Source organism: Lemur catta, chromosome 20 (genome assembly GCF_020740605.2).
Source record: "Lemur catta isolate mLemCat1 chromosome 20, mLemCat1.pri, whole genome shotgun sequence".
In the NCBI taxonomy this organism is placed as follows: Eukaryota; Metazoa; Chordata; class Mammalia; order Primates; family Lemuridae; genus Lemur; species Lemur catta.
Window position 1 is genome coordinate 4,914,594 of NC_059147.1, and position 25,740 is coordinate 4,940,333.

Genomic DNA, 25,740 nt, shown 5'->3' on the forward strand with positions numbered 1-25,740 from the left:
CTATGATTTTGTTTAGATGCATGTCTTATAAGCTACATATCATTGTATTTTTTAAAATAAGATCTAATCTGTATATCTTAATATGTGAGTTTAATATGTTTACATTAATTATGATTACTGATCCATTTGGACTGTACCATCTTATTTTGTGTTATTTGTTACCACCCTTTCTGTTGGAGTGACAGGGTTTTTTTAAATGTTCCCTACCTCTTGTATTGTTAGTGGTTTCTAGTTTAGAAACTATACATTGCATTTCTTTCATCTTCCTCCTCTTCTGTTTCTACCTCCTGCTGCTGTTTCTCCTCTTTTTCCTTCTGGTGGTTAGCTTTAACTTTTTAACATAGTTTTTCACTATTAATTTTCTAAGAAGGTCTTACTTAGAATAGGTTTGTTCCTCCTGAACATGACAAAGAACTAGAAATGCTTTAACCACTCTTGAATAACCTCTCTCCCAACTCCCATGTTTTAAATCACTGTCTTGGCCGGGCACAGTGGGTGATACCCGTAATCCTAGCACTTTGGGAGGCCGAGGTGGGAGGATCGTTTGAGACCAACCTGGGCAACATAGCAAGACCTCACCTCTACAAAAAATTTAAAAAATTAGCCAGATGTGGTGGCATGCACCTGTAGTCCCAGTTACTCAGGAGGCTGGCACTTGAGCCCAGGAGTTGGAGGTTGCAGTGAGCTATGAACGCGCCACTGCACTCCAGCCTAGGCGGCAGAGTCAAACTCCCACCTCTGTGTCCTGCTTTCTTCCAGGCCTAGAGCTGCTCCATAGTCCTGTGGCTTCTATGTCACTCACTACCTTGTTTTCTCATTCCATTTCTCTTCCCCGGATATATTTATTTAGTTTCTAAGCCCAGCTGAGTCTTTTTGGTTCTTTATTTTTATATATTATTTACCGTTCCTCCACATTTGGGATAGACTAGGTGCTCAAAGGATGAATTATCCAAACTATCCAAACTTTTGAGTGGAAGCTTACTGTAAACTTTTAAAGAGTGAAAGAATTATCAAAACTCTTATAAAGCTAAAACAACAGTTTTTTAAATTTTAAACCCTTATACAATATTAAATTATCCATATCCTCAGAAGCCTTTTATCCTAAAATAACAGAAGAATGAAATTATCTGAAAGCCCGTCTGTACAGGCGAAGAACAGAGGCTGAGGAGTTGCTACGTAGCTGATTGCTGGGCAAACCGCATCTTAGTCTGGAGCACTGTCAGACTGAAATCTTACGTTTCTCCTATTCTGATTTCTCTTTTTAGACACATGTTTTCCTCCATGGTTGTGGAGAAGTTCACCCAGGATTACCTGTGGCTCTCAGTGGCAACTCGGCATCCCTGGAACCAGTTCACGAGGGTCTAGCGGCTCTCGCGCTGCAGGACGCTGCTCCTCTGCAACACGGTCACCAGCGTCATGTTCTGGAAGAGAAGCAGCACCACTGCCGAGAGAGACGAGCACACATGTACGAGCCCTAGCGTGTGGCGTGGGTCGCGTGCAACCCTTGCACTGTGCTCCGCCCTCCTTAACTTCAGGGTTAGAAGCAGAATCATGATGTACCTTGCCCCGCCCTAACGTTAGAATGCTCTAGCAGATTTTCCCACTGTTCTTGTTCATTAGCAAATGGAGCAGTCTTAGGAACACATCGGGATCCTTACTGCCATGGTAATTGTCTATCCCTAGATAAATGTAGTTAAATTCCTAAATAGTCAAACCTAGGAGAGGAATGACTTTGTGAGGATTTTGGTTGTTGAGAATGAAGGTTGACATAGTGCTTTTCTTTCAGTGAGTCCATTTGCTGTGACCTGGTCTGAACTGCTTATCAGCGTCCAAACTGGTTATCAGCACGAACTGCTTATCAGCGTCTGAACTGGTTATCAGCGTGAACTGCTTATCAGCGTCTGAACTGCTGTCATCCTTTTCCCAATCAATCTTGTCATTGGGCGGCTCTTCCCATTGATTCAACCACAGGAAACTCTGTCTCCCTTATCCCCTGGCCAGGCCTCCTGCCTCTCAGATGCTTCTGTCGAGCCCCCTGTCTGACAAAGGTGGTCGAGGTAAGGTAAATGACACGGTCCCGTTCCCTATGTAATGGGAAAGAGCAGTGGAGAGGATCTCCTGGAAGGCTTTGGGGTCCTTTTACCCTTAATATCTTCCCCCTAATTCCTGTCCCCTGAGTTGTGATCAGTCGTACCTGTAGCTTTTACTCTTGACTATAAAGTATTCTGAGGACAGAGTGGGAATGATTATGTGCTACTCGAACTGTTTTAGTTTTTGATGTTTGATCAAACTGTCCCTTCTTTCATTCCATATTCTCTCATAAAACTGTTTTTGAACCTACTGTGAGGTGACTGCTCCCTGCAACACTAAGCCTATCCCCCTGTGACTGTAAGAAACAGCCTGACCGTCTGTAATCGCTACCAGTCCCGGATTAACGTACGGCAGACTGATTTTTCTCATCTTGTTCCTACCTTCAGGAATTACAGGAAACTGTGGGATTCCTGCTCAGGAGAAATCCATATCTGTTCTCAGAGTGTGAACAATCTCCATGGAGTTGTTATGACATTAACAAGCTGGTGACACTCTTATCCAGCCTCATTTATTCTCACTTAGAGGGTCAGGGTTGTCATCAGCAGGCAGAACCCTGCTGGGCAAATGGTAAAGGTGTGTAGACTTCAGTAACTCACCTTTCATCTGCCTCCTGCTCCCTTGCGCGTCTCTTACTTTCTTACTCATTCATAACCAACAGTCATGATACAACCACCTGCTTGTTTCAATTTCTTTAAGCTTCCAATATAGAGCTAGCAGCCCTGATCCCTTTGACGGCTTCTAGACAATCTACCTGATGATTCAAAGTACAGAATTAAGAAAAAAAAACCCAAAAATATTCTCTGTATCAGACCCCTGTATTCCATCTGCTTTGTTAAAGGCTGTTGGAACTTGTCATTCTTTCTCTTCCGTGGAATGGTGAGATTATGCAGTTTATCAAACTCGAGTACAGTTTGAGTCCCCTGGGCACTTACCAGTATAGGTTGCATGTCCTGCTGTTCTACAGAAATAGCTACATGAGGTTTTAAAAGCCTTTAGATAAAAGTTTAGAACTTTACAATTGTTAAAAATTCACCAGCATCCTCAGAGAAGACAGTAATACTGTAGGTGTTGGGTCCAATCTCCATTAGTACAGGGAAAATGTAACCTTATCATCAACTAAATGAATTGCTGATCTCTACCGCTAATTGCTACTTATTGAAATCTTCCACTTGTTGAAAGTGTCAGCTTGAAATATATTTTCGGTGGTTCCTGAAAACCACCATCACTTCTGCTGTTACCTGCTCAGAGTTTTGCAGAGGCTGAAATCTCATGTAGGCAGACTGGGTCTCACCCAGCTTCACCAGCCCTGTGACTTCCTAGATGCAGCCAGCCAGCTTCAGAAACTCCAGCAACTCTTGGAAACATATTCTTCCCATGGAGGAAGAGCCATCCAGGTATGCACAGCACCAGCTTTCCGGATCACCTGTCATCCTCTCTCTGAGCTGTTGGGTACAAGATGGTTCCTTCTACTTTTGTCCTTCAGGGAGGTGACCAGTTTCCCCATCCTGAGCCCAGCAGAAGGGAAGAATCCCATCTCTGGCGGCCTGCCCACATGGTTGCCTTACATCTGCTGGCTCCTCCTAGGGGTCACTAGCCTGGCTTCTGCCTTTTTTACTCCACTTTATAGCTTAGAATTGAACCAAGACCAAGCCACCAGCTGGGTTGTTTCCGTTATTTTATCAGTGCTTGAGAACATATTCACCAGCCAGCCAGTAAAGGTACGTGAGGACTGGAATAAACCATTACAGTCGCAGGGAGCTTGGGAAACTGAGGTCCCATGGATGTCAAGCCAAGGCGCCTAATGGTGTTTGAAAATTTAACAACAGTAACAACAAGAGAAAAAGCAGGCAGAGTGACCTTTGTTAGGGATATGTGTAAGACCATCACAGGTCTTCCAAAGATACTGAGAGACATCATTGAACAACTTACACGTGTCAGCACAAATCATTTAACAGTTTAAGCTTTCCTAGCCAACCACATCAAGGACTATAAACGAAAATGTGAATATTAACATTATGTAGACTCTTGGGGCCCTTCCAGGTCCCCATCATTATGAAAAAAGAGTAGAAAATGAGTTCATTGTCAGTTATCCATAAAACTAAAGGGCCACGTAATTGAAATGTATTAATACCCACCTTTACCTTTGTATGTGTGATGTCATCTTCTTGGATGTGTCCTGTTTGCTCATTAAGTTCTCCTCCTACGATTTTCCTGTCCAGGTGATTGTCCTCACACCCTTACGCTCACTGATGATGAACAGGATGCCGTGGCTTAACAAGGAGAAGGAACAACAAACGAGGAGGGTCTTAGCACTCATGGATAATTCAAGTAGTTCTAACTACTATCTCATTTTGCAAAGATCAAATTATATCAGACTGGTAGAATTCTAACCACTTTACTGACACATTTATCTGTCTGCTGACAGATGTATCCATTCACAGATCTTGTCTCTCTGTAATCAGCTGAAAAGGAAGAAAATAAAGCAATTTCAGCAAACAGTAAAGGATGGGCCCTGCTCTTACAGGAAGCCCACGTTCACCCCTCAATGCACCATCCCACCCAGGCACATGGCATGCCCTCGACACGGTCCCCCAGGGACTGAGAGGTATTACTACGCAGCTGTTCTGAGCAGGAAGGGAATCGATTTTAAGTACAGACAGCTCCCTGACACTGAGCAATGTTAATTAGAGGGAATGCTGCCAGGACTCCCCCCAGGCTCCTCTCCCTCAGAGAAATGGATGACTCTGCCTTGGAAACACCACTGCTGCGGGGTCAATCCCAAGTCCCCTTGGCACTGTTTGTCCTCCGTCAAAGCAGAAGCACAGAGTAATGTTCCCCGCTTTCAGAGTGTACCCCTCGAAGGCTTTCTGAATGAGCAATAGATGAATAGCATCCGGATGACTGGAGCGGTTGGAATTAATGTCTCCTAACGAACTCCTGTTTTAGCCACCCGAGGCCCCACTCACTTCAAAAGGGCCTCCAGCTCCTGCTGACCATGGGCGGCCCCTGGTAGGTGAGCGCTGTATACAGCTGCACCAGGGGGGCCCCCGCCCGGATCTTCTTCAGTGCATCCTGCCTCCTGCTGACTCCGCCGACTCCAATTACGGGAACTCTACCTGCAGAGAAGGACACGGCTACACAGTCAGGTGGGCGCAAGAAACAGAACCTCGGTTTGGCTTCAGCCCAACAGCTCCCCCCGCCCAACACAGCAGGTTAGGGAACAGTGATTCCCATCACAACCCAGGAACCCAGGCCACATGCAGGTCTGAAGACACCGAATCCTTGCCTTGGGTGAGTGTGTACATCTCCCAAATGGTTTGAATGGATAAATCCCGGAGGGGCTTCCCGCTCAGCCCTCCCATTTCAGAGCAGAGGGTACCCTGGAGGCTGGCGGGGTGGCTCACTGTGGTGTTCGTGACAATCAATCCGTGAATGCCCAACTGCAGTGTGAGACAGAGAAAAGCCCTTGAGTTGTGGCACTGATGGACTCAGAGAAGCTTCTTTGGAGGTCTGAGACAGCAGCTGGGCCAGGTGCCCACACCTACAGTCCCCAGAAGCAAGAGCTGCCGCAGACCTCACTATCCTTTCCTTGAACAAGTGTCTGAATGAGCCACAATGTGACAATAGCTATCACATACTGACCACCCATGAAGTTCCATTAGGACAGAGTTTAATCCTTGGAACAACCCACTTTATAGGGTCTTCCCAGTGGCACACGCCTGTAGTCCCAGCTACTTGGGAGGCTGAGGTAGGAGGATCACTTGAGCCCAGGAGTTTGAGGTTGCTGTGAGCTATGATGCCACTGCACTCCAGCCCAGGCAGCAGAGCAAGACCCTGTCTCAATAAATAAATAATACAGTGTCTTGTCTGAGGCCCCAGTTAGGAAGTGGTGGAATGAAGATTTTTACCAACGCCTGCTGGGCTCAGTCTGTTTTCCTGCCACTGTCGTGGCCATAGAGACCTGGTATTCAGAAAGGCTGCAGAGAATGAGACAGAATATGCTGGTCCCAACTGAGATTGGCCAGGGATACCTGCACGAGCTTTAAAGCCCTTGCTGGATAAAGATGAGGAAAGAGAGGAAGGAAGAGACATAAGAAAAAGGCTCATTCAGACATTTATTCAAACATTCAGTTTTTACTACAGGATGAATGACACTGTGACAGATACCAAACCAGCCTTTAGTGTCACAGAGAGGAAATCACAAAGGCTGCCGTTCTGGGCTATCCCAGCTGGCCTCATCAGACAATGAGAGGTTCCCCCCCCACCGCCCTCCCGGCCCAGACCCTGACTCTAACCTCTCTCACCACGCTAGCAATGTCCTCCTTGTCCTGGGCTGTGAGGTCAGGGGCAATCTTCACCAGCACTGCCAGCTTCCATGCTCTCTGCAAGGCCTCCCTTTCCTGGAGCACCTGGGATGACAAATGGCCAGAGATGGGGACCCCCAGACCACGGCCCGACAGTGTAACTGGGACCTACGGCTGCAGGTCAGTGGGTTTTCACACGTTATCAAACTTAAGCATGAACAATTTTTCCTTTTTAGGAAACCCAGCCCTCAGTTACATGAGGGACCCCATCAAGATGGATTTGATTCAATTCTTTTGAACCAAAGAAAACCCACTGGCATTGGCTAATAATATCTTAAGGGTCTTTTAGACTTTAGTTCCTAAAACATAACCAAGAAATACTGCGCCAAGTACTAGATGGTGGAAAGTCATTCCATTCATTCCTATGCTAGGTGCTAGGGACAGAGTGACAAATGAGAGAGACATGGTCCCTGCTGTCATGGGCCTTAGGGTTTAACAGCAGGGACAGACAACAATTAATAACTACTGCACATGATCAGTGTTGTGGTAGAAAGTCAGAGGGTGCTTCAGGAGGGTGTGGCACGGCGGCCTGACTGGTCCAGGTGTCAGGGACAGCTTCCTGAGGGTGACGCTGAAGCTTGGCCCTGGAGAATGAAAGGGAGCAGATGGATGGGCGACGAGGGTGTAACTGCCCACCTTGGTCAGCAGGCAGCGCGGCTCGGCCTTTCCCTGAAGGCCCCACAGCCCAGCCGTGTTGGGGCTGGATACGTTCCCCACCAGGTAGTCGGCCAGGGGGCCCAGCACCTGGACGCCCACCGCATAGTCTGCGGCTGCATCCGCCAAAGTCTTATTCTTCCCCAGGTTTATTCCCAGTGGCAGCCCATCTGCAAACATCGCTGGTCAGGATTTTGACCCCACACACCACTTCCTGGGCAACAGTCGGAGGCCATCTTCGACCAGACAGCCTGCAAACGGCCTTGTAGATCCCCCGCTCCGAGCCCAAGCTTCCCTGCGCCCCTTGCCTGCTCCCCAAAGAACACCGCAGTCTCCGTATAGCAATTCTGGGCAACTCCAAGAATGTTCCATGGCATTTTGCCTTTTTTATTTTTAAAACTGTAATGGAAAATGGAGAAACGAGGAGGGCAAATAGTAGTGATCCAAAGGTAGGCCCCATAAATTTAGTAAAACTCAGAGTGGACAGAAATCAATATATGTGGGGCGACTTTAATCTCAAGGGATGCTCCAACAAGCAATGTGTAATTGTGAGGAAAAAACAAAATTAAAGAATATGTATACAATACTGGAAAAAATTTAATTATCATGCCTAAAATGCAGAGGTATAATTGTTTTATAATTTTGGTTCTGAGAAAAGGAATTTCCCCTTATAATTGAGGTGACTGTACATCTCAGCACTCTCAGGAGAGTGTTGACTACTCCTGTAGCCTGGGCGTAATTATTACTGCCTACCGCCTACCGCCTTTCACTCTCCAAAGTGTCTCCATTTGCACGTAAGTAATGAGGTCACCTTGCTTAAAAGTCCATAGGACTATCACTTGACTTGCATTTTTGATCTCCAGGAAAATGCATTTTCAGAAATATGCCGTGTGTGAAAGAAAGGGGTTGTCTGTACTTGACTTCTCCTAAGAGACTCTCCTATCTGCAAAAGTCAGTGGTACGTCAATGGTATAGGCTGCTTTTTCCATCTGATGGTTGGGAAAAGACCTAGAACACCAAGTTAGCTCACAAAACATGTGTCAGGCCAGGGAGGATGGAAGAACAATATCTAGTACTGCTAATGACCTTCCCACACTCCAGATCACACTTTCTTATCACCAGCTTGAAAGTAAATGAGATTTGTGTAGCTAACCTCCTGGGAGGGGGCCGAGGGAGAGGATTAGAACTCAAGCAGACAAAAGTTAGAAGACAAGGTCTCCAAGCTTCCCAAGTTTAGCAACCATCAAGCCAAGATCATTTGTAAGCTTCAATTCTTTTCCACTTAGGTAAATTGGCTTGAAAGAGAATATCACTTTTGTGTAGCTAATGAATCTTTCATTAGTAGTCATCTGCCCAAACTGACAAGATTTTGGAGTTAGAAATTGCTGGGTAGCTCTGTCCCCAGAGGGCACCACAGCTTTGTCAACTCATGTCCCTTGGCATGGTGCTAGCAAGAAGCTGTTTTCAAGACTCCCAGCTGCTGGCGGGTACGTCTGTGCAGAGCACTGCCATAGGCTTTGCACTGCAGTGAGCGTCAGGGCCAGACTGAGAGTGAGGGGGGGCACGGGGGCAGCGGGAAGGCTGGCGCACAGAGCACTGTGGACTATTAAAAGAAGAAAAGGAAGGTGAGCAGGAAGGAGAGCATCCCAAACAGTGACACCCTACCGTGACCTTCCCAGTTCCCCGAGTGGGCAGGTCTGCAGTATAACAAAGGCAGCTGTTCCCAAACAAGGCCATTTCTACTCTCCAAATCTGACATTGCTTAATGCCCCAGACCTTTCCGCCTCACTTCCTGAAATGAATCTGACATCCATGGGTTTCCTCATCATGCCACCAGGACATCTAATGAGACTTCAACCTCATGGAAGGAGTTTCAGAGGGACCCAAAGAAGAAAATGATCCCTACTGAGCCACAGCCCTGCATGATCCCAGAGGGCACCTGGGGACGTATGTCAGGACACCACAGGGCTATGAGCACTAAGTGCGTCCTGAGAGACAGCAAAGCAGACAGCCACGGAGAGTAAACATCTGCATTTCCAAAGGCAGCCTTCGAACATGCTTCTTGTTTCCAAAGTAAGTCATGGGGAATATTTTCCCAAATGCTAATATTAGTTATCCCTGAGTGGGGAGGAGTTTGAGTTACTTTTTCTTCTTTATGCTTCTCTGTATTTACTAACTCTTCTATAACTAATACATATTATTTACAATGTGAAAGAAAGGACAACAGAGTGGAACATAGGAAGATGTCCTGTTCACACCCTAACCACCTGTAAGATCATAGTTGAGCCACTTTGCTTTGCTTACTTCCAGCCTTCACTAGTTATGATATAACACAGGTTACATAATGAGACAGAAACACAGTGAGTCTTTGCTAAATCGTGAAACTGAGTTAAAATCTTGGAGGCTGGGGCGGAACCAGGAAAATTCCCCTAGGAGATGAGCCCTGAGTTCCTTAGTGGCTTTTTCTATTGCTCAACCATGTTCATTTCACTGAGAGTGTTGCCAGTGTTTCTCCCACAGTTCCTCCTAATAAATGCAAAGAGCCCCACGGATGCAACTCCATTTTACCTTCCGTGAGCCTGGCCTGCTTCTGCTGTCTGGCCCGTAACCTGTGTTCTACCACTGACAGCCCCTGACTGTTAAATCCGTATCTGCAGCACACAAGCAGATGGGGAGGGCAAGGTTAGAAGGCAAAGGATGTGGGGAGAGAGCTCCGAGGCCATTTCCACTGTATACTTATGACTTTTGAAAACAGAAACAACAAACAGTCAGAATCAGTTCTTAAACTGCCTGGGACTCCTAGAGAACTTGCCAGAACGCCGTCTAATACAAAGGGAAAGATTAAAAGTCACAGACAGGCCGGTCAGCCAACTAGCATTGGCAGCAGCCCCGACTCGTCTGCAGTAGCTGCCCCAGACCTGCTGGATCCTACATCCGCTCCTTACCCAGCCACTGGTCCCCCCAGCCCTCACCACTCTGATAGCCGAACTTTCCACCTCTCGCCTGGGCTCCGCCAGCGTCCTCCTGGGGCCCATGCTGCTCCACTTCCCTGTGCTCTCTCCCTACGAAATCGCCCCTCTTCCTGGTCCAGATCTAAGGCTCCCCTCCTCCTGCACAGAGTTCCCAGCTGCAGAGGATCCCTCAGCCCCTTGGCATTCACAGAGGGCTTCATACCCATCCTCCTGGCCCAGGATATGTATGTATATATGTGTACTTTAAAGTTCCCATCCCGGTTATAATCTTGAGGGCAAGCGACATGTCCTACCTCTCTATCACCCTGTCACTAGGCACCCCCCGCAGGCAGAGGCATCGTTTTTCTTTTTAATCCCTGTATCCCCAGCCCCACTGTGGGTGGCTGACCTAGTGGCCATTCCCCTTCTCTGCCTCCAGTGGAACCCACCTCCCCTGATACTGGGGAAGATGCTAATGACTCCTTCCAGCCTTGCTGGCAACTGAAACATGAGTGTGTGACCAGGTATGTGCCCAGCCCTTTTTACTGTCTTAATGTCACCAAAATATTTTGAATTCACATATGCTTGCAGAGTTGAGTGAGGGCACTGGAGAAACAGGTGGATGAACTACAAACTCTGAAGTCCAATAAGCCTGAGCCACACCCAAGCTCTCCTGCTTTTCACCTCCATGACCGCAGCTAAGTTATTTAGCTCTCTGAACCTTGACGTATAAACCTGTTCAACAGAAATAGTGAAACCTGCTTTCCAGGGCTGGTGTGAGGACAGATGCCTGGCACACTATAGATGCTCAGCAGGGTTCCTGAACATTCCAAGTGTCAGAACAATGTCTATGTTCTATGAGAGAAAAAACCGAGAGCCCCACTGGAAAGAGGCCTCCTCTGTTAACTCTGGGTCTTTCGCCTACCTGTTAATGACGGCTTGGTCCTTGAGGAGGCAGAAGAGTCTGGGTCTGGGGTTTCCTTCCTGAGGTTTTGGAGTCACACTTCCATTCTCAGCAAATCCAAAGCCCATCTTATAAAGTCCATCCACAGCTTCCCCGTGTTTGTCACATCCTGCCGCAATTCCTACTGGATTTTGGAATTTATGACCCAGAACTCTCACTTCCTGGGAAAACGACGACAAAAGTCAGAAGTACATAAGGCTTTCCCAGTGTTTCTCCAAGTGTGGTCCCTGGCTCACCTACATCCGAAACACCTGGGAAGCTGGTTAAACATGGGATTGCTGGGTTCCACCCAAGGCAGGCGACGGAGTGCTGAGAGAACCTATTTTTAACAGAGCTCTCCAGGTGATTGTGATGCCTGCTAGAGTTGGAAAACCATAAGGCTCTATTACCAACAAGACTGGGGAGAAAAAGTGTTTCTACCATGGCATGAACATGAGACAGGCACTGTCGTTTCCAACTATGGTTACGATTCGTACCTTCTTGTCTACTGTCCTGGGTGGGAGAGAGTAGCTCACTGGCGTCAGGCCCTTGACAGTGCTGCTCTGAAACCAGGAGTGTCAAACAACAAAACCCTTTAATCGGCTTAATAAAGTCAGCTTCAGCTGTGCCCTTGCTCAGCCAGTCTCATAAGAAACCCCAGCAACAGTGCACAGACTCTCATGGGAGCCAGAGGGAGGAGCTGCTCCGCTGGGCAGAACGGATTGCTGGTCTCCGGCAACCTTTAAGAGGACCAGCAAAGGGCGCCCAAGGTGAGCACCATCTGATCGTGTAAGCAGGAGGTGAGAAAGATGCTCCAAGAGTAGTTGTGAAGCTCAAATGAGACCACTGTTTAACATAAGTCCTGTAAGTAATATATAATTCTCCTTGTCATTTAATTTTATAATATGTTACATATAACAAATACTGCTCAGATTGAACTCTAATTCTCACTGCTAACTCGAGGGTCTGGTTTTAAAAAGAATCAGTCCCGGCTGAGAAACATTACTCCCAGCTTCAGCCTTGCATTTAATGCATAAGGTGTTCCAAGAGTACCTACCAGCATGTCAGAGTCTTGAAGTTCGAGGAAGGAGTCCCAGGGAAGTAAACTGAACAGCCAGTCTGTGGGCTGACTCTGGGTCCAGCAGCCTCTGCAGAGCTGGCATCAAGTGTTCAGCATAGAAATGCTCATCCCCCATGGCTGTCAGGTAGGAAGCAAAGGGAAGTCCTCCACCCCCCAAGATGACCAAAGCATCCTCGGCCCGTTTTGGGGGGCGGAAAAAAAAAAGCCTGTTAGGGCCCCTTTTCCCACCGGGCCAAGCTGCAACTTCTCCTGACAATGGCCTCTGCAATCAGAAGCTGTATCTACACTTCTACTTACACACACTCCTCTGGCCTTGAAGACTTTGCTGAGGATGCCAGAGCAGCCTGCCCCTGTAGGGGCATGCATTTTCTTTTCTTTTTTTTTTTTTTTTTACTGGTTAGCCTGATGGGGCAATGCTAATAGACATCTGTGGGCAGGAATCAGTAAAGGCAGACTTCGTTCTTTGCTTGAGACTATCCGAAGCATGAATTGTCCCACATTCTGTATGACTCTTGAACATCCTGACATTCGTGTGGGTAAAAAAATGATCTGTTCATGTTATCTGAGCCTTGAGCCAAACGATATTTCACTACATAAACACAAACTATCCACATGGTTTTCATATACAGTACAATTACCTTGTAATTCGAGGGACAACTGTGCTGTTTTGCACAGGACGTTATCAAGAATTGTACACCATTTCAGAAAATCCCATCAGGAATGGTGTTTTGCTTGGTGTGTCTGACAACACAACACACCTGTGGCACTCATATTTCTAAGTAGAGGTATAAACACCCAACTATCACATACTGAAATGCTATTATAAGTGACTTTAATTTCTCCTTTATATCTCAGGAAATTATGTTGGCTTTCAAAAATAATACACAGATATTACACATTTCTTTTCTGCATGATGGGGGCTTTTCAAAATATAAAAAACAAGCTCCAAGTCTTACTGTCTGAGAACCACTATCCTACCTCACAAGTGGTTCACAATGCTTTTCTCCAATGCTGCCAGATGCTAAATCACTCACTCATTAGTTCAATCTTTCATCACATACTGATTGTGCACTCAAAGGTGGACAAAACAGATCTAGTCCCTACAGTGTCTTCAAGAGAGACAGAAATCAATGATCATACAAATACGTTGCTAAGAAGGAAAAGAAGTATAAGGTTATGGAAGGACCCAACCTAATCTGAGGGAAGAAAAAGCTTGTTTGATGAAATGACGTAAAGCTTTTATAAAGGATTTTATAAAAGGCAGTAGGGGGAGGAAAAGGTGTAAAGGTTCCCTGGGCGACACAACAGAATGAGAAGGGGAGAACGTTTGTTTGGAACTGAGGACTGAGAAAGCAAGAATTAAGATGAGGCAGGAGAAATAGGCGAAAGTCTTGGCCAGAATAGATTTAACGTTTTGTTCCCTAAACCAAGAAGTGACATAATGAGATTTACTTTTAAGGATCCCTCAAAGCTGATGTAAGGTAGATCAAGTATTCATTGTCACCCTGGAGTCTTCCTGGAGACTGTAGGAACGCCCCTCATGTCAGTCAACAATATTTCAGCACTTAACTACATCCCAGATCGTGGAAATTGACCTAAGAACTCCTCGCACTGAGCCCCCGCCCCAACAAAACTTTATCTAGAAGGATTGGGACCATGTCTTAGTCTACTTTCATCCCGCGGTGGCTCCTGCACACCAATGCCAGTCGGTCATGTTCACTAAGTGCCCCTGTGCCAGGCCCGCAGGCACTGACACATCGGCATCTGCCCGACTCCGTGGGCTGTCCGCACACGCCTGGCCGGGTACACGCGTAAGTACACGAGCATCTGCAGGTGCCTCCAGAGACACACAAAACTCCCAAAGGGGCCCAGGCTCTGGGAGGCGCCTCCTGTACCCATCTCACTCCAGTTCCCCCCCATGGGCACTGCAAGCCTCACTTGCGGTACTTACTTTCAGATGTCTCCACGCATGCTCCCTGCCGCCACTGGCCCCACCGCTGCCTCGCTTCCATTCGAGGAGATGGAGGAGCCCCGCCCCTATCTCCGTGCCCGGAGTCGCCAACCCACCAATCGCCGGGCAGGAGGGTAGGGCGAGCGCCTCGCTGTGGCGGAAGGCCCCGCTCCGCCCCGAAGTCCTGATTGGACGCTCGCGCGCGAGCGCAGTCGCGACAGTCGTTCCTCCTCCGCCCGCTCGCCTGCCGGCGCGAGTCTTTGATTAACTGTCACTGTAGCATAGTTTGTCACCCGCGGAGCTTCTCTGCAGTCCCGCAACCTCGAATCTGAGAGTCCCTGAGGAGCCCAGGCTCCAGGAGGAAGAAAAACCTTACTAGAAGCCCCTGAAGTGACGAATGCCCTCCTCTGAGGGCAGTGGGCAGCTGTTGGGGACAAGACGGTTTCTTCTACTATTGTCCTTCAGGGAGGTGACCAGGTTCCCCATCCTGAGCCCAGCAGAAGGGAAGAATCCCATCTCTGGCGGCCTGCCCACATGGTTGCCTTACATCTGCTGGCTCCTAGGGGTCACTAGCCTGGCTTCTGCCTTTTTTACTCCACTTTATAGCTTAGAATTGAACCAAGACCAAGCCACCAGCTGGGTTGTTTCCGTTATTTTATCAGTGCTTGAGAACATCTTCACCAGCCAGCCAGTAAAGGTACGTGAGGACTGGAACAAACCATTACAGTCGCAGGGAGCTTGGGAAACTGAGGTCCCATGGATGTCAAGCCAAGGCGCCTAATGGTGTTTGAAAATTTAACAACAACAACAAGAGAAAAAGTAGGCAGAGGGATATGTGTAAGACCATCACAGGTCTTCCAAAGATACTGAGAGACATCATTGAACAACTTACACGTGTCATCACAAATCATTTAACAGTTTAAGCTTTCCTAGCCAACCACATCAAGGACTATAAACGAAAATGTGAATATGAACATTATGTAGACTCTTGGGGCCCTTCCAGGTCCCCATCATTATGAAGAAAGAGTAGAAAATGAGTTCATTGTCAGTTATCCATAAAACTAAAGGGCCACGTAATTGAAATGTATTAATACCCACCTTTACCTTTGTATGTGTGATGTCATCTTCTTGGATGTGTCCTGTTTGCTCATTAAGTTCTCCTCCTATGATTTTCCTGTCCAGGTGATCGTCCTCACACCCTTACGCTCACTGATGATGAACAGGATGCTGTGGCTTAACAAGGAGAAGGAGCGACGAACGACGAGGGTCTTGGCACTCTTGGGTAGTTCAGGTAGTTCTAACTACTATCTAATTTTGCAAAGCCCAAATTATATCAGACTGGTAGAATTCTAACCACTTTACTGACACATTTATCTGTCTGCTGAAAGATGTATCCATTCACAGATCTTGTCTTTCTGTAATCAGGTGGTTCCTCTTCCTCTTCTGCCCAAGGCTAATCAGTGTGTTGCCAAAACTCTACACATTCCTCCCTAGATCATCACTCCCTCTCTCCAAGCTTCATCTCTCCCCGGCATTCTAGATGTCCTTCTCAATCTTTTCTTTTTCTCCTGATCCCCAGGTACTATTTTCAGCTGCTCACCATCTGTAGCTGAGTGCCTGCAAGTGTCTCAAATGAAAACAAATTGTTTACCTGCTCCACAGATCCGTTTCTCCACTATATTTTCTCATTTCAATCAAGAGCACCACCATTCCCTAAAAGTGTCAGAGTACCAGGTCCTAAGTTGCTGTCTTATTCCCCACATTCAGTCACCAAGCCTGAGAAATGTCTACCCTCTACATAGGAGCCTCTCAAACCACCTGGATGAAGCGCACAAACTCGACCTTGGGCAAAAAAGCAAGTTGCAGAAAAATTAGCACAGTACTTTAATCATGTAAAAACAATGCATGTCTTGACTAGAGTATATTTATGTATCTCCTTTATAAATCTATAGATAAAGTATAAAGGAATGCATGGGAATGATAAACTCTAAAATTCAGGAAAGCCTGACTTCTCTGAGGAAAAGAAGGGATACCATGATGCAAGGATACATGTAATGCATTTTGAACTGTTGTGCTCTCTGCCTAAAGTGACATGTTTTTCTTATCCTCACACTTGTCCATCTGGAAAACTCTGACTCATCCTCCAAAACAAATGTCAAATGTCACTTCCTCTGTGAAGCCTTCTCTGACTTTCTTGGGGAGATTTATTTGTTCACTTTTCAGGGATCCCGTGGTACTTGACACGCACATGCTCACATGTTTTGTGTTGTATTCTAATTCCTTTCCTCTCTCTCCCTCTTGATTCATGTGTCTCTAGATTCTTGTACTCAGTGTTGTCCACAGACCAGTAGCATTACCATCTCCTGGCGTTGTCAGAATTGCGGAATCTTTGGCCTCACCCCAGAATCTGCATTTTAACAAAATTCCCAGGCGATTCCTGTGCACGTTAAAATTAGAGAAACATTGCTGTAGAACAGTGTTCCCCAAGTGTGGTCCACTGACTTCAAGTGTTTTTTTCTAGTCCAAGATAAATACAGAAATTGAATGTAAGCATTTAGAAATTTATAGCAATTTGATAGGCTAATTTTACACCTGTGGAATCTAATTTTCAAAATAGGGCTTATGTTTGACATGCTTCTGTTTTATTGCATTTTTTCTAGCAACTCACTTTTGTACAAAAGTGTTGATCCCCAATGGATTGGAATTTTTCTGAAAACAGGTCCTTCACCACAAATAGTTTGAGAAGCATTGCATAGATAGCTTTATTCCTTATTTTTTCAACATGTAACAGAAGGTGCTTATGGTAGTTGCCCAACAAACGTTGGTGAGTGACCACTTAATGACATTTAAGTCATTAAGAAATATGACATTTCTTTTCTCTACATTTGAATTTTTGACAGCAAACTGCTCTTCACCACCATTACCTGGTTTGAAAGATAAGAACAACCCCATCTACGGAGCCCCACCTATGAACAGTCCACCTAAGCATCCAGAAAGAACCTTGAAAGAGAAGAAACTGTTCAGGCTGACTGTAGATATTTTGGGTACCGAGAGGAAATGGCAACATGTCCATACTGCAGCACACTTTCCAGGAGGGAGACGGGGGTGGGAGGATAAAATGGAAAATATAGAAGGGTGAAAAGGTATCTTTTAAAATTTTCACTTTGTGAAAATTGAAATTCTAGTAAACCAAAGTGGTATGATGAATAGACTCCTCAACTTGGAGTCTTGAGATTTCCTTGTGTACTTGAGTAAGTCACTTTCTCCACCTACAAAATGTAATGACAATCTTTGATCATTGAGTACATACATATGGGGTGGAAGGAAAGTGGAAATGCTTTGGAAAATGGCTGTTCTGTAGGTGCTAGGTGACTGGCTTCAACACATCTAGTGCTCTGTTGGATTCCCTAGACCAAACAGAATAGGTTTTGTTTTATCATGCGGTTGCTTCTTGTGAACATGGATAATTGAGAGGAAGCATGAGAGAGGAAGAGTGCATGTCTGCGCACGTGCTTAGTTCTAAGAACTAAACACAGTATTTTTGTGTGGGATTTTATGTATCTTATTTTAAGTAAAACTTCTGATTAGTAGCAGAATAATTCTAGGAAGGAATTTATATGTGTGTGTGTATATATATACACACACATACAGATATATGTATATATTATCAATTATTAGGTTGAACCAATGTATAATGCCAATTTCTGACCTTTTTTGAGCTGCAAAAGTCTAAAGGCTTAGAAAAAATAAAAATGTATAGAGTATTTCTAAGCTACCCACTCAATTATGATATTTTTCCATCTAAACTGGTACAAATCGTCTTCCTTATCCTGTTGATGACTATGGTCTACTCTTCAAGGAACTGCAATAGATTTTACCTCCATCAAGCTATCTGGAAGAGCTTTTCTCAGCATTTTTCAGAAGTCAAACTTCCTGAGGATTTCTGCCCCTGGGCCAGTTGCACCCTCCTCCCTAATCTGTATGGGGATTACAGAGGTAAGAGTCACAGTCCTGGGGCCCAGTCATGCCCATGTGGTGTGCAATTAGTTTTCCAAACACCCTGTCCAAGAACTAGGAGAAACTGCAGAAAGGCCAGTGGGCTCCTTGGATATGGCTGCCACCCTGTGGGCACCCAGAGGGTCTGTTCCCTGGAGCTCATCTACGCAGGTTCAGTTACATCTGTGCACCCAGGCCCATGGGCGCTGGTTGCCACTGCTGTGTCTTGTCAAAGGCTGACAAATGAGAATGAGAATGGATTCGGTTACAGCATGAAAAGTAACTGGAGTGACCCCTGGGACGCAATCACATGTAGCAAAGCAGCTGTTCAATGAGCGCAAAACCAGGAATATGGTCTCACTGGAAGGATCTCCACAGGAGATGGTATTTTGGCCTGATGTGCAGTGTGTCCCAGCTCTGTCACTGTGTCTGTATGACTCGTGTGGTTATCCTAGTCAGTGCAACAAAGATGCATTGAACACCTGTAATATGCTGGGAACTGTCCTAGGAGCTAATGATAAAAAAATGGTTATAGTATGGTTTACCCTGGCCAGTGTTGAAGAAATGCTAAACAATATCTTTTCCTTAAGAATACCACTTGTTCAATATTTTTCACCAGTTACCAACACTTTGTTATTACATAACTTTTGTATCCTAGAAATGATTGCGTTCATGTATCTCGGGGCTGGTGGCTTCCTGATGAGATGGGCAGCATCTCCTAGGTTCCTGAGAAGAATCCAAAATACATGTTCATGTCAGCAAACACTTATGGTCTTTTCTTAAAGATACACTTGGTGTGTTTAGGAGAATTTTTATAGATGGCAACTCTTACTCATTGCATCTTGATTCTATTGAGTTCAGTGCTAGATGGTGGCAGTTCTAGGATCAGGAAACATTCTGTTTGCATTCTGTCACTCTGTGCTGAACAAAATATTGATTAAATCAAAGCAGCTGGAAGCCTGGGTGGCTAAGGTCTGCGCCGTCACAGCAGGCATGGCCTCCTCTTGGACTCCTCGGTCCTGTGGTGTAGTTTTGTGGTCCAAAAGCACAGACTCAGAAGCCAGACTGCCCAGGTTTGCACCTTGGCTGTCCATGTAGCAGCAGTGTGATCTTGGGTTCATTATTCAATCTCATGTGCCTCAGTCTCCCTGTCTATACAGTGGGGATAATTTTAGGATCTCCCTTGTAAGACTGACATGAAGATTAAAAGGTTAATTGGTCTAAGTGCTTAGAACAGCATCTGGCATGTGATAGTCACGGGATGTTAGCTATTACTAATATGACCTGGGGCGCTTGGAGTTCTGGTTAACCCACTAGAACTGCAAAGTTTGTGTGAGTTACCTGGACGTACTAAGGAACAGCAACGGAAAATTTGTGAATGTAGATGAAGAAGTAGAATTAAGTAGATATTGTGTTAAAAACAGTAAAAATTGGCGATGACATGGTTTATCTCTTCAACGACTAAAAATCTTGACTTTCAAGATTGATGTAGCCCAGTCTGATTAGTTCAATGTTTTCAGGAACTCTGACACCCAAGGCATTCACAGACTTTTATACAGAAATTTTTTAACAGATAAAAATCTATATCCTATAAATACATAACTTTCCTAAGTAGGCTAATATTTAATCACCTTTAGGGGAAGGATCATTTTTGGTAGGACTTAATTAAAATTTCTCTTAGAGCATTTTAAGCTTGCTTTACTCAGGAAGCTGAGGCAGGAGGATCACTTGAGCCAAGGAGTTTGACGTTGCAGTGAGCTATGAGATGATGTCACTGTGCTCTAGCCCAGGTGACAAGAGGGGGACTCTGTCTCCAAAAGCAACAACAACAACAAAAACCCATAAATCTGTGGTCCCGTTCAAAACCTCCCAGTGGATTCCCATCATACTTAAAGTCCTAAATCCTTTCCAAAATTTTCAAGGACCTGGCCCGCTTGGCCTTTTCTACCTTGAGGCCCTGGAACTTGCTGTTCTCCTGCTTGGTGTCTGAATTATGTGCTGTAAACTTTATTAGGGTCTGTGACATGCCACCTCCCCAGAGCAGCTTTCTCTAATCATGTTACCTAACGCAACATCAGTGTTCCCGCCGCACAAAATATTCTCTCCCCCCTTATCCTGCTTAATTTTCCTTCTTAGCACTTACTGTTACCTGAATATTGTTGGTTATTACCTGTCTCTCTCCCTGAATGTGAGCTCTGTGTGGGGAGGGACTCTCTGACATCTACCGTATTCCAGGCACCTAGAATGAGACCTGGTACATGTGAGTCCTCAATACATACTCATTGAAAGATAATACGTGTCAGCCTATATTCTTAGCCCATTTTCCATTGGGCTGCTTGGTTTTGTTTACCTATTTTGACTTGTAGGAGCTTTTTATATATTAAGAGCTTATATGATTGTAGGTAGAGATTTATATAGATACAGACTAAGAACCTACAAAGATTAACATAGAGAACTGATATCTTTATTATATTCTCTTCCTACCTAGGAGCATGGTATGCTTTTCTGTTTGTTTTCATTTCCATTTGTACCCTTGAGTAATATTCAGAATTGTTCCTCATGGTTTTTGCATATCTCTTGTGAGGCTTGTTTTATCTTTTGTATTGCTATTACAAATGAGATATTTTATTACTTTATATCTTGTGAGTAAACGCTGTATGGCCATATGAAAGCTATTGATTGACATTTATTTAGTACCCAGCCACCTTGCTGAATTATCATTTTTTTGTAACTATACTTGAGTCTTGAATAACGTGGGCGGATTTAAGGGCACTGACCCCTCATACAGTAGAAAATCCACATATAACTGTTAACTCCCCCCAACTTACTCCCTAATAGCCTATTGTTGACCAAAAGCCTTACTAATATCAATGGTCAATTAACACATATTTTGAATATGTATTATATACTATATTCTTACAAAAAAGTAAGCTAGAGAAAAGAAAATGTTATTAAGAAAATCATAAGGAAGAGAAAATAGGCTGGGTGCAGTGTCTCACCCCTGTAATCCTAGCACTATGGGGGGCCAAGTCAGGAGAATCGCTTGAGCCCAGGAGTTCGAGACCAGCCTGAGAAGAGTGAGGCCCTCTCTCTAAAAAAGTAAATACACTTTAAAAAAGAAAATATTTTTAGTGTTCATTAAGTAGAAGTGGATCATCATAAAGATGTTCATCCTGATCATCTTCACATTGAGTAGGCAGAGGAGCAGGAAGAGGAAAGGAGTTGGTCTTGCTGTCTCAGGGTGGCAGAGGCAGAAGAAAATCTGCTTATAAATGGACCTGTGCAGTTGAAACCTGTGGTGTGTTGCTCAAGGGTCAACTGTAATAGCTTTTCAGTTGATTTTCTTAATTTAACTACACACATATATATTAATAGCTTACAAATTGTGATAATTTCACTTCCCTTTTTAATTTTCATACCTCTTTTTCTTATCTAATTGCATTAGCTAATACCTCTAAAAATGTTTTCAAACACAGTGTTGAAAACATGCATCTTTGGCTTGTCAGTAAGATAATGAGGCAATTTATAAAATTGTTTCTTTTCCTTTTTCATTAGGATTTATTACTGATGGGAACTCCTTTCTTTTGGACAATGTACTGCTTCGTCAGATTCGCATTCTCAGTGCCACACTCTGCTACCTAATGTCCCTTTCTGCCACGTGGGGAATCCAGCATAGATGCATCCGGCCCTCAGAGTCAATGATCAGCATCTACAGTTTCGCCAGGTTAGGTGTGCAGTCCCCCGCAGCCATCTGGGTAAGGCCAACTTAGCTGTAGGTGGCTACAAGAGTCCCCCACCGCCACATAAGGAAATCCACCTTAGGTGCACCTGGCCCTCAGAATCCCATGCGGCCTTGTGGGGAAAGCCAGGCTAGGTGCATTGAGACTTCAGATTTGCCCACCGCCACTTGGGGAAATCCAGCTAGGTGCATCTGCCCCTTTAGTGCCCAGCCGTTGTCTGATGAAGCCATCTTAGGTGCATCCGGCCCTTGGGGAAGGCCCCTGCAGCCTTCTGGGGAAAGCCAGGTTAGGTGCATTCAGCCTTCAGCTTCACCCACTGCCAATTGGGGAAGTCCGGCTACGTGCTTCTGTCCCCTTTTGTCCCCGTACGTTGTCTGAGGAGGCCAGCTTAAGTGCATCTGGTCCTAAGAATCCCATACCGCCTTCTTGGGAAAGAGAGGTTAGGTGCATTCTTCCTTCAGATTTGCCCACTGCCACTTGGGGAAATCCAGCTTAGGTGCATCTGGCCCTCAGAGTCCCACGCCGTCATCTGGGGAAGGCCAATTCACATGCATCTGGAGGCTAGAGTCCCCTGCCGCCACTTGGGGAAATCCAGCATAGGTGCATCTGGCCCTCAGAGTCCCAGGCGGCCTTCTGGGCAAGCCCAGCTTTGGAGCATCTGAAACACACAGTTAACTGCCATCATTTTTTAAATGCCAGCTTTAGGGCACCCGGCCGTCAGAGCCTTACGCTGCAATCTAGGAAAGGCCACCTTAGGTGCTTCTGGCTCCAAGAGACCCCCGCTGCAGCTTATGGAAGTCCAGCTAGGTGCATCGATCCTCTTTTGCCCTCGCCGTTGTCTGCCGAGGCCACCTTAGGCGAACCAGCCCTCAGAAAACCCTCCCGCTTTTGGGTGAAAGCCAGCCTAGGTGCATTCAGTCTTCAGATCCACCCAAGGCCACTGACAGAAGTCCAACTAGCTGCATCCCGCCTCTTTGGTCCCCTGCCGTTGTCTGATGAGTCAAGCTTCGGTGCATCTGGCTCTCAGAATCCCGTGCCACCTTCTGTGGAAAGAGAGGTTAGGTGCATTCTGCCTTTAGATTCGCCCACCGCCGGGGAATCTAGCTTGGGGAAATCCAGCATAAGTGCATCTGTCACTCATAGTCCCCCGCCTCCATCTAGGGAAGGCCAACTAAGGTGTATCTGGTTGCTATAGTCCCCTGCCACCACTTGGGGACATGCAGCATAGGTGCATCAGGCCCTCAGAGTCCCCTGTGGCCTTCTGGGCAAGGCCAGGTTTGCTGCATCTTGACCACACAGTCAACTGCCATCATCTTTTGATTGCCAGCTTCAGTGTACCCGGCCCTCAGTGTGCCACGCTGCCATCTGGGGAAGGTCACCTTAGCTGCTTCTGGCTGCAACAGTCCCTCGCCGCCACTTGGGGAAGTCCAGGTAGGTGCATCCGGCACATTTTGTCCTCAGCCGCTGTCCCATGAAGCCATCTTAGGTGCATCCGGCTCTCAAAATCCCCTACCGCCTTCTGGGGAAAGCCAGGCTAGGTGCATTCAGCCTTCAGTTTCGCCCACCGCCATTTGGGGAAGTCCAGCTACGTGCTTCTGGCCCCTTTTGTCCCCCTCCGTTGTCTGAGGAGGCCAGCTTAGGTGCCTCTGGCACTCTGAATCCCATACCGCCTTCTTGGAAAAGAGAGCTTAGGTGCATGCTGCCTTCAGCTTTGCCACTGCCACTTGGGGAAATGCAGCTTAGGTGCATCTCGCCCTCGGAGTCCCCCGGCGTCATCTGGGGAAGGCCAATTCACATGCATCTGGCTGCTAGACTCCCCTGCCGCCACTTAGGGAAATCTAGCATAGGTGCATCCGGCCCTCAGAGTCCCCTGTGGCCTTCTGGGCAAGGCGAGGTTTGCTGCATCTTGACCACACAGTCAACTGCCATCATGTTTTGAATTCCAGCTTCAGTGCACCTGGCCCTCAGTGTGCCATGCTGCCATCTGGGGAAGGTCACCTTAGTTGCTTCTGGCTGCAACAGTCCCTCGCCGCCTCTTGGGGAAGTCCAGGTAGCTGCATCCGGCCCATTTTGTCCTCAGCCGTTGTCCCATGAAGCCATCTTAGGTGCATCCTGCCCTCAGAATCCCCTGCCGCCTTCTGGGGAAAGCCAGGCTAGGTGCATTCAGCCTTCAGTTTCGCCGACCGCCATTTGGGGAAGTCCAGCTACGTGCTTCTGGCCCCTTTTGTCCCCCTCCGTTGTCTGAGGAGGCCAGCTTAGGTGCATCTGGCACTCAGAATTCCATACCGCCTTCTTGGGAAAGAGAGGTTAGGTGCATTCTGTCTTCAGCTTTGCCACTGCCACTTGGGGAAACACAGCTTAGGTGCATCTCGCCCTCAGAGTCCCCCGGCGTCATCTGGGGAAGGCCAATTCACATGCATCTGGCTGCTAGAGTCCCCTGCCGCCACTTGGGGAAATGTAGCATAGCTGCATCCGGCCCTCAGAGACCCTGTGGCCTTCTGGGCAAGGCCAGGTTTGCTGCATCTTGACCACACAGTCAACTGCCATCATGTTTTGAATGCCAGCTTCAGTGTACCTGGCCCTCAGTGTACCACGCTGCCATCTGGGGAAGGTCACCTTAGATGCTTCTGGCTGAAAGAGTCCCTCGCCGCCACTTGGGGACACGAAGCATAGGTGCATCCGGCCCATTTTGTCCCGAGTCCCTGTCGGATGAGGCCACCTTAGGTGCATCCTGCCCTCAGGATCCCCTGCCGCCTTCTGGGGAAAGCCAGGTTAGGTGCATTCATTTTTCAGATTGGCTCACGGCCACATTGGAAACTGCAGCTACGTGCTTCCGGCCCCTTTTGTCCCCCGCCGTCGTCTGAAGAGGCCAGCTTAGGTGCATCAGGCCCTCCGAATCCCCTGCTGCCTTCCGGGCAAAGCCAGGTTGGGTGCATTCAGCCTTGAGATTCGCCCACCGCCACTTGGGGAAATGCGGCTTAGGTGCATCTGTCACTCACAGTCCCCTGCCTCCATCTGGGGAAGGCCAACTTAGCTGGATCTATCTCGCTGCTAGAGTCCCCTGCCGCCACTTGGGGAAATCCAGCATAGGTGCATCGGGCCCTCAGAGTGCCCTGCGGCCTTCTGGACAAGGCCAGGTTTGGGGCATCTTGACCACACTGTAAACTGCCATCGTCTTTTGAATGTCAGTGCCAGTGCACCCGGCCATCAGAGTCCCAAGCTGCCATCTGGGGAAGGCCACTTTAGGTGCTTGTGGCCCTCAGAATCCCCTGCCGCCTTCTGGGAAAAACCAGGCTAGGTGCATTCAGCCTTCAGATTTGCCCACCGCCATTTCGGGAAATCCAGCTTTAGTGCATCTGGCCCTCAGAGTCCGATGCTGCCATCTGGAGAAGGCCAGCTTAGGTGCTTCTGGCAGCAAGTTTCCCCCGCTGCCACTTGAGAAAGTCCACCGAGGTGCATCAAGCCCCTTTTTTCCCGGGCCATTGCCTCCTGAGGCCGCCTTAGGTGCATCGGGCCCTCAGAATCCCGTGCTGCCTTCTGGGGAAAGCCAGCCTAGGTGCAATCAGCCTTCAGATTCGCCCACCACCATCTGCGGAAGTCCAGCTGCGTGCTTCTGGCCCCTTTTGTCCCCCACCGTCGTCTGAAGAGGCCAGCTTAGGTGCCTCTGGCCCTCAGAATGCCCTGCTGCCTTCTGGGCAAAGCCAGGTTGGGTGCATTCAGCCTTCAGAATTGCCCACCGCCTTTGGGGAAATCCAGCTTAGGTGCATCTGTCACTCATAGTCCCCCGCCTCCATCTGGGGAAGGCCAACTTAGCTGTATCTGGCTGCTAGAGTTCCCTGTCGCCACTTGGGGAAATCCAGCATAGGTGCACCTGGCCCTCAGAGTCCCAAGAAGCCATCTGGGGATGGCCACTTCAGGTGCTTCTGGCCCTCAGAATCCCCTGCTGACTGGCGCAAAAAATCAGGCTAG

At 47.0% G+C, this 25,740-nt stretch overlaps 3 protein-coding genes across 3 annotated transcripts in view; 2 read left to right on the top strand and 1 right to left on the bottom strand.

The window, feature by feature from the left end:
• LOC123625489 (polycystic kidney disease protein 1-like 3) overlaps window positions 1-4,986 on the top strand; it is a 26,854-nt gene extending 21,868 nt beyond the window's left edge. The window contains 7 exon segments of the mRNA XM_045534048.1: window positions 1,266-1,465; window positions 1,787-2,035; window positions 2,455-2,658; window positions 3,277-3,451; window positions 3,453-3,485; window positions 3,575-3,809; window positions 4,311-4,986. Of these exon segments, the coding sequence (XP_045390004.1) occupies window positions 1,266-1,465; window positions 1,787-2,035; window positions 2,455-2,658; window positions 3,277-3,451; window positions 3,453-3,485; window positions 3,575-3,809; window positions 4,311-4,481 (1,267 nt within the window). The 3' untranslated portion in view covers window positions 4,482-4,986.
• LOC123625490 (dihydroorotate dehydrogenase (quinone), mitochondrial-like) lies at window positions 4,550-13,760 on the bottom strand. Its single transcript, XM_045534049.1, is given in 11 exon segments — window positions 4,550-4,553; window positions 5,058-5,082; window positions 5,085-5,207; window positions 5,378-5,531; window positions 6,387-6,500; window positions 7,092-7,279; window positions 9,678-9,760; window positions 10,986-11,185; window positions 12,061-12,082; window positions 12,084-12,346; window positions 13,755-13,760. Coding segments are annotated over 11 exon segments (1,182 nt in total).
• Window positions 13,761-14,280: 520 nt separating this feature from the next.
• LOC123625345 (polycystic kidney disease protein 1-like 3) lies at window positions 14,281-17,307 on the top strand. Its single transcript, XM_045533752.1, has 3 exons — window positions 14,281-14,732; window positions 15,218-15,326; window positions 16,936-17,307. Exons 1-3 carry the CDS (start codon window positions 14,433-14,435, stop codon window positions 17,172-17,174), a joined length of 648 nt encoding a protein of 215 aa, XP_045389708.1. The 5' UTR covers window positions 14,281-14,432; the 3' UTR covers window positions 17,175-17,307.
• Window positions 17,308-25,740: the final 8,433 nt, after the last annotated feature.

Coding starts and splice junctions, on each gene's coding strand:
- LOC123625345 (XM_045533752.1), top strand. CDS start 14,433: ATGCCCTCCTCTGAGGGCAGTGGGCAGCTGTTGGGGACAAGACGGTTT. Junction 14,733..15,217: donor TCACCAGCCAGCCAGTAAAG/GTACGTGAGGAC, acceptor TTTCCTGTCCAG/GTGATCGTCCTCACACCCTT. Junction 15,327..16,935: donor GGCACTCTTGGGTAGTTCAG/GTAGTTCTAACT, acceptor AATTTTTGACAG/CAAACTGCTCTTCACCACCA.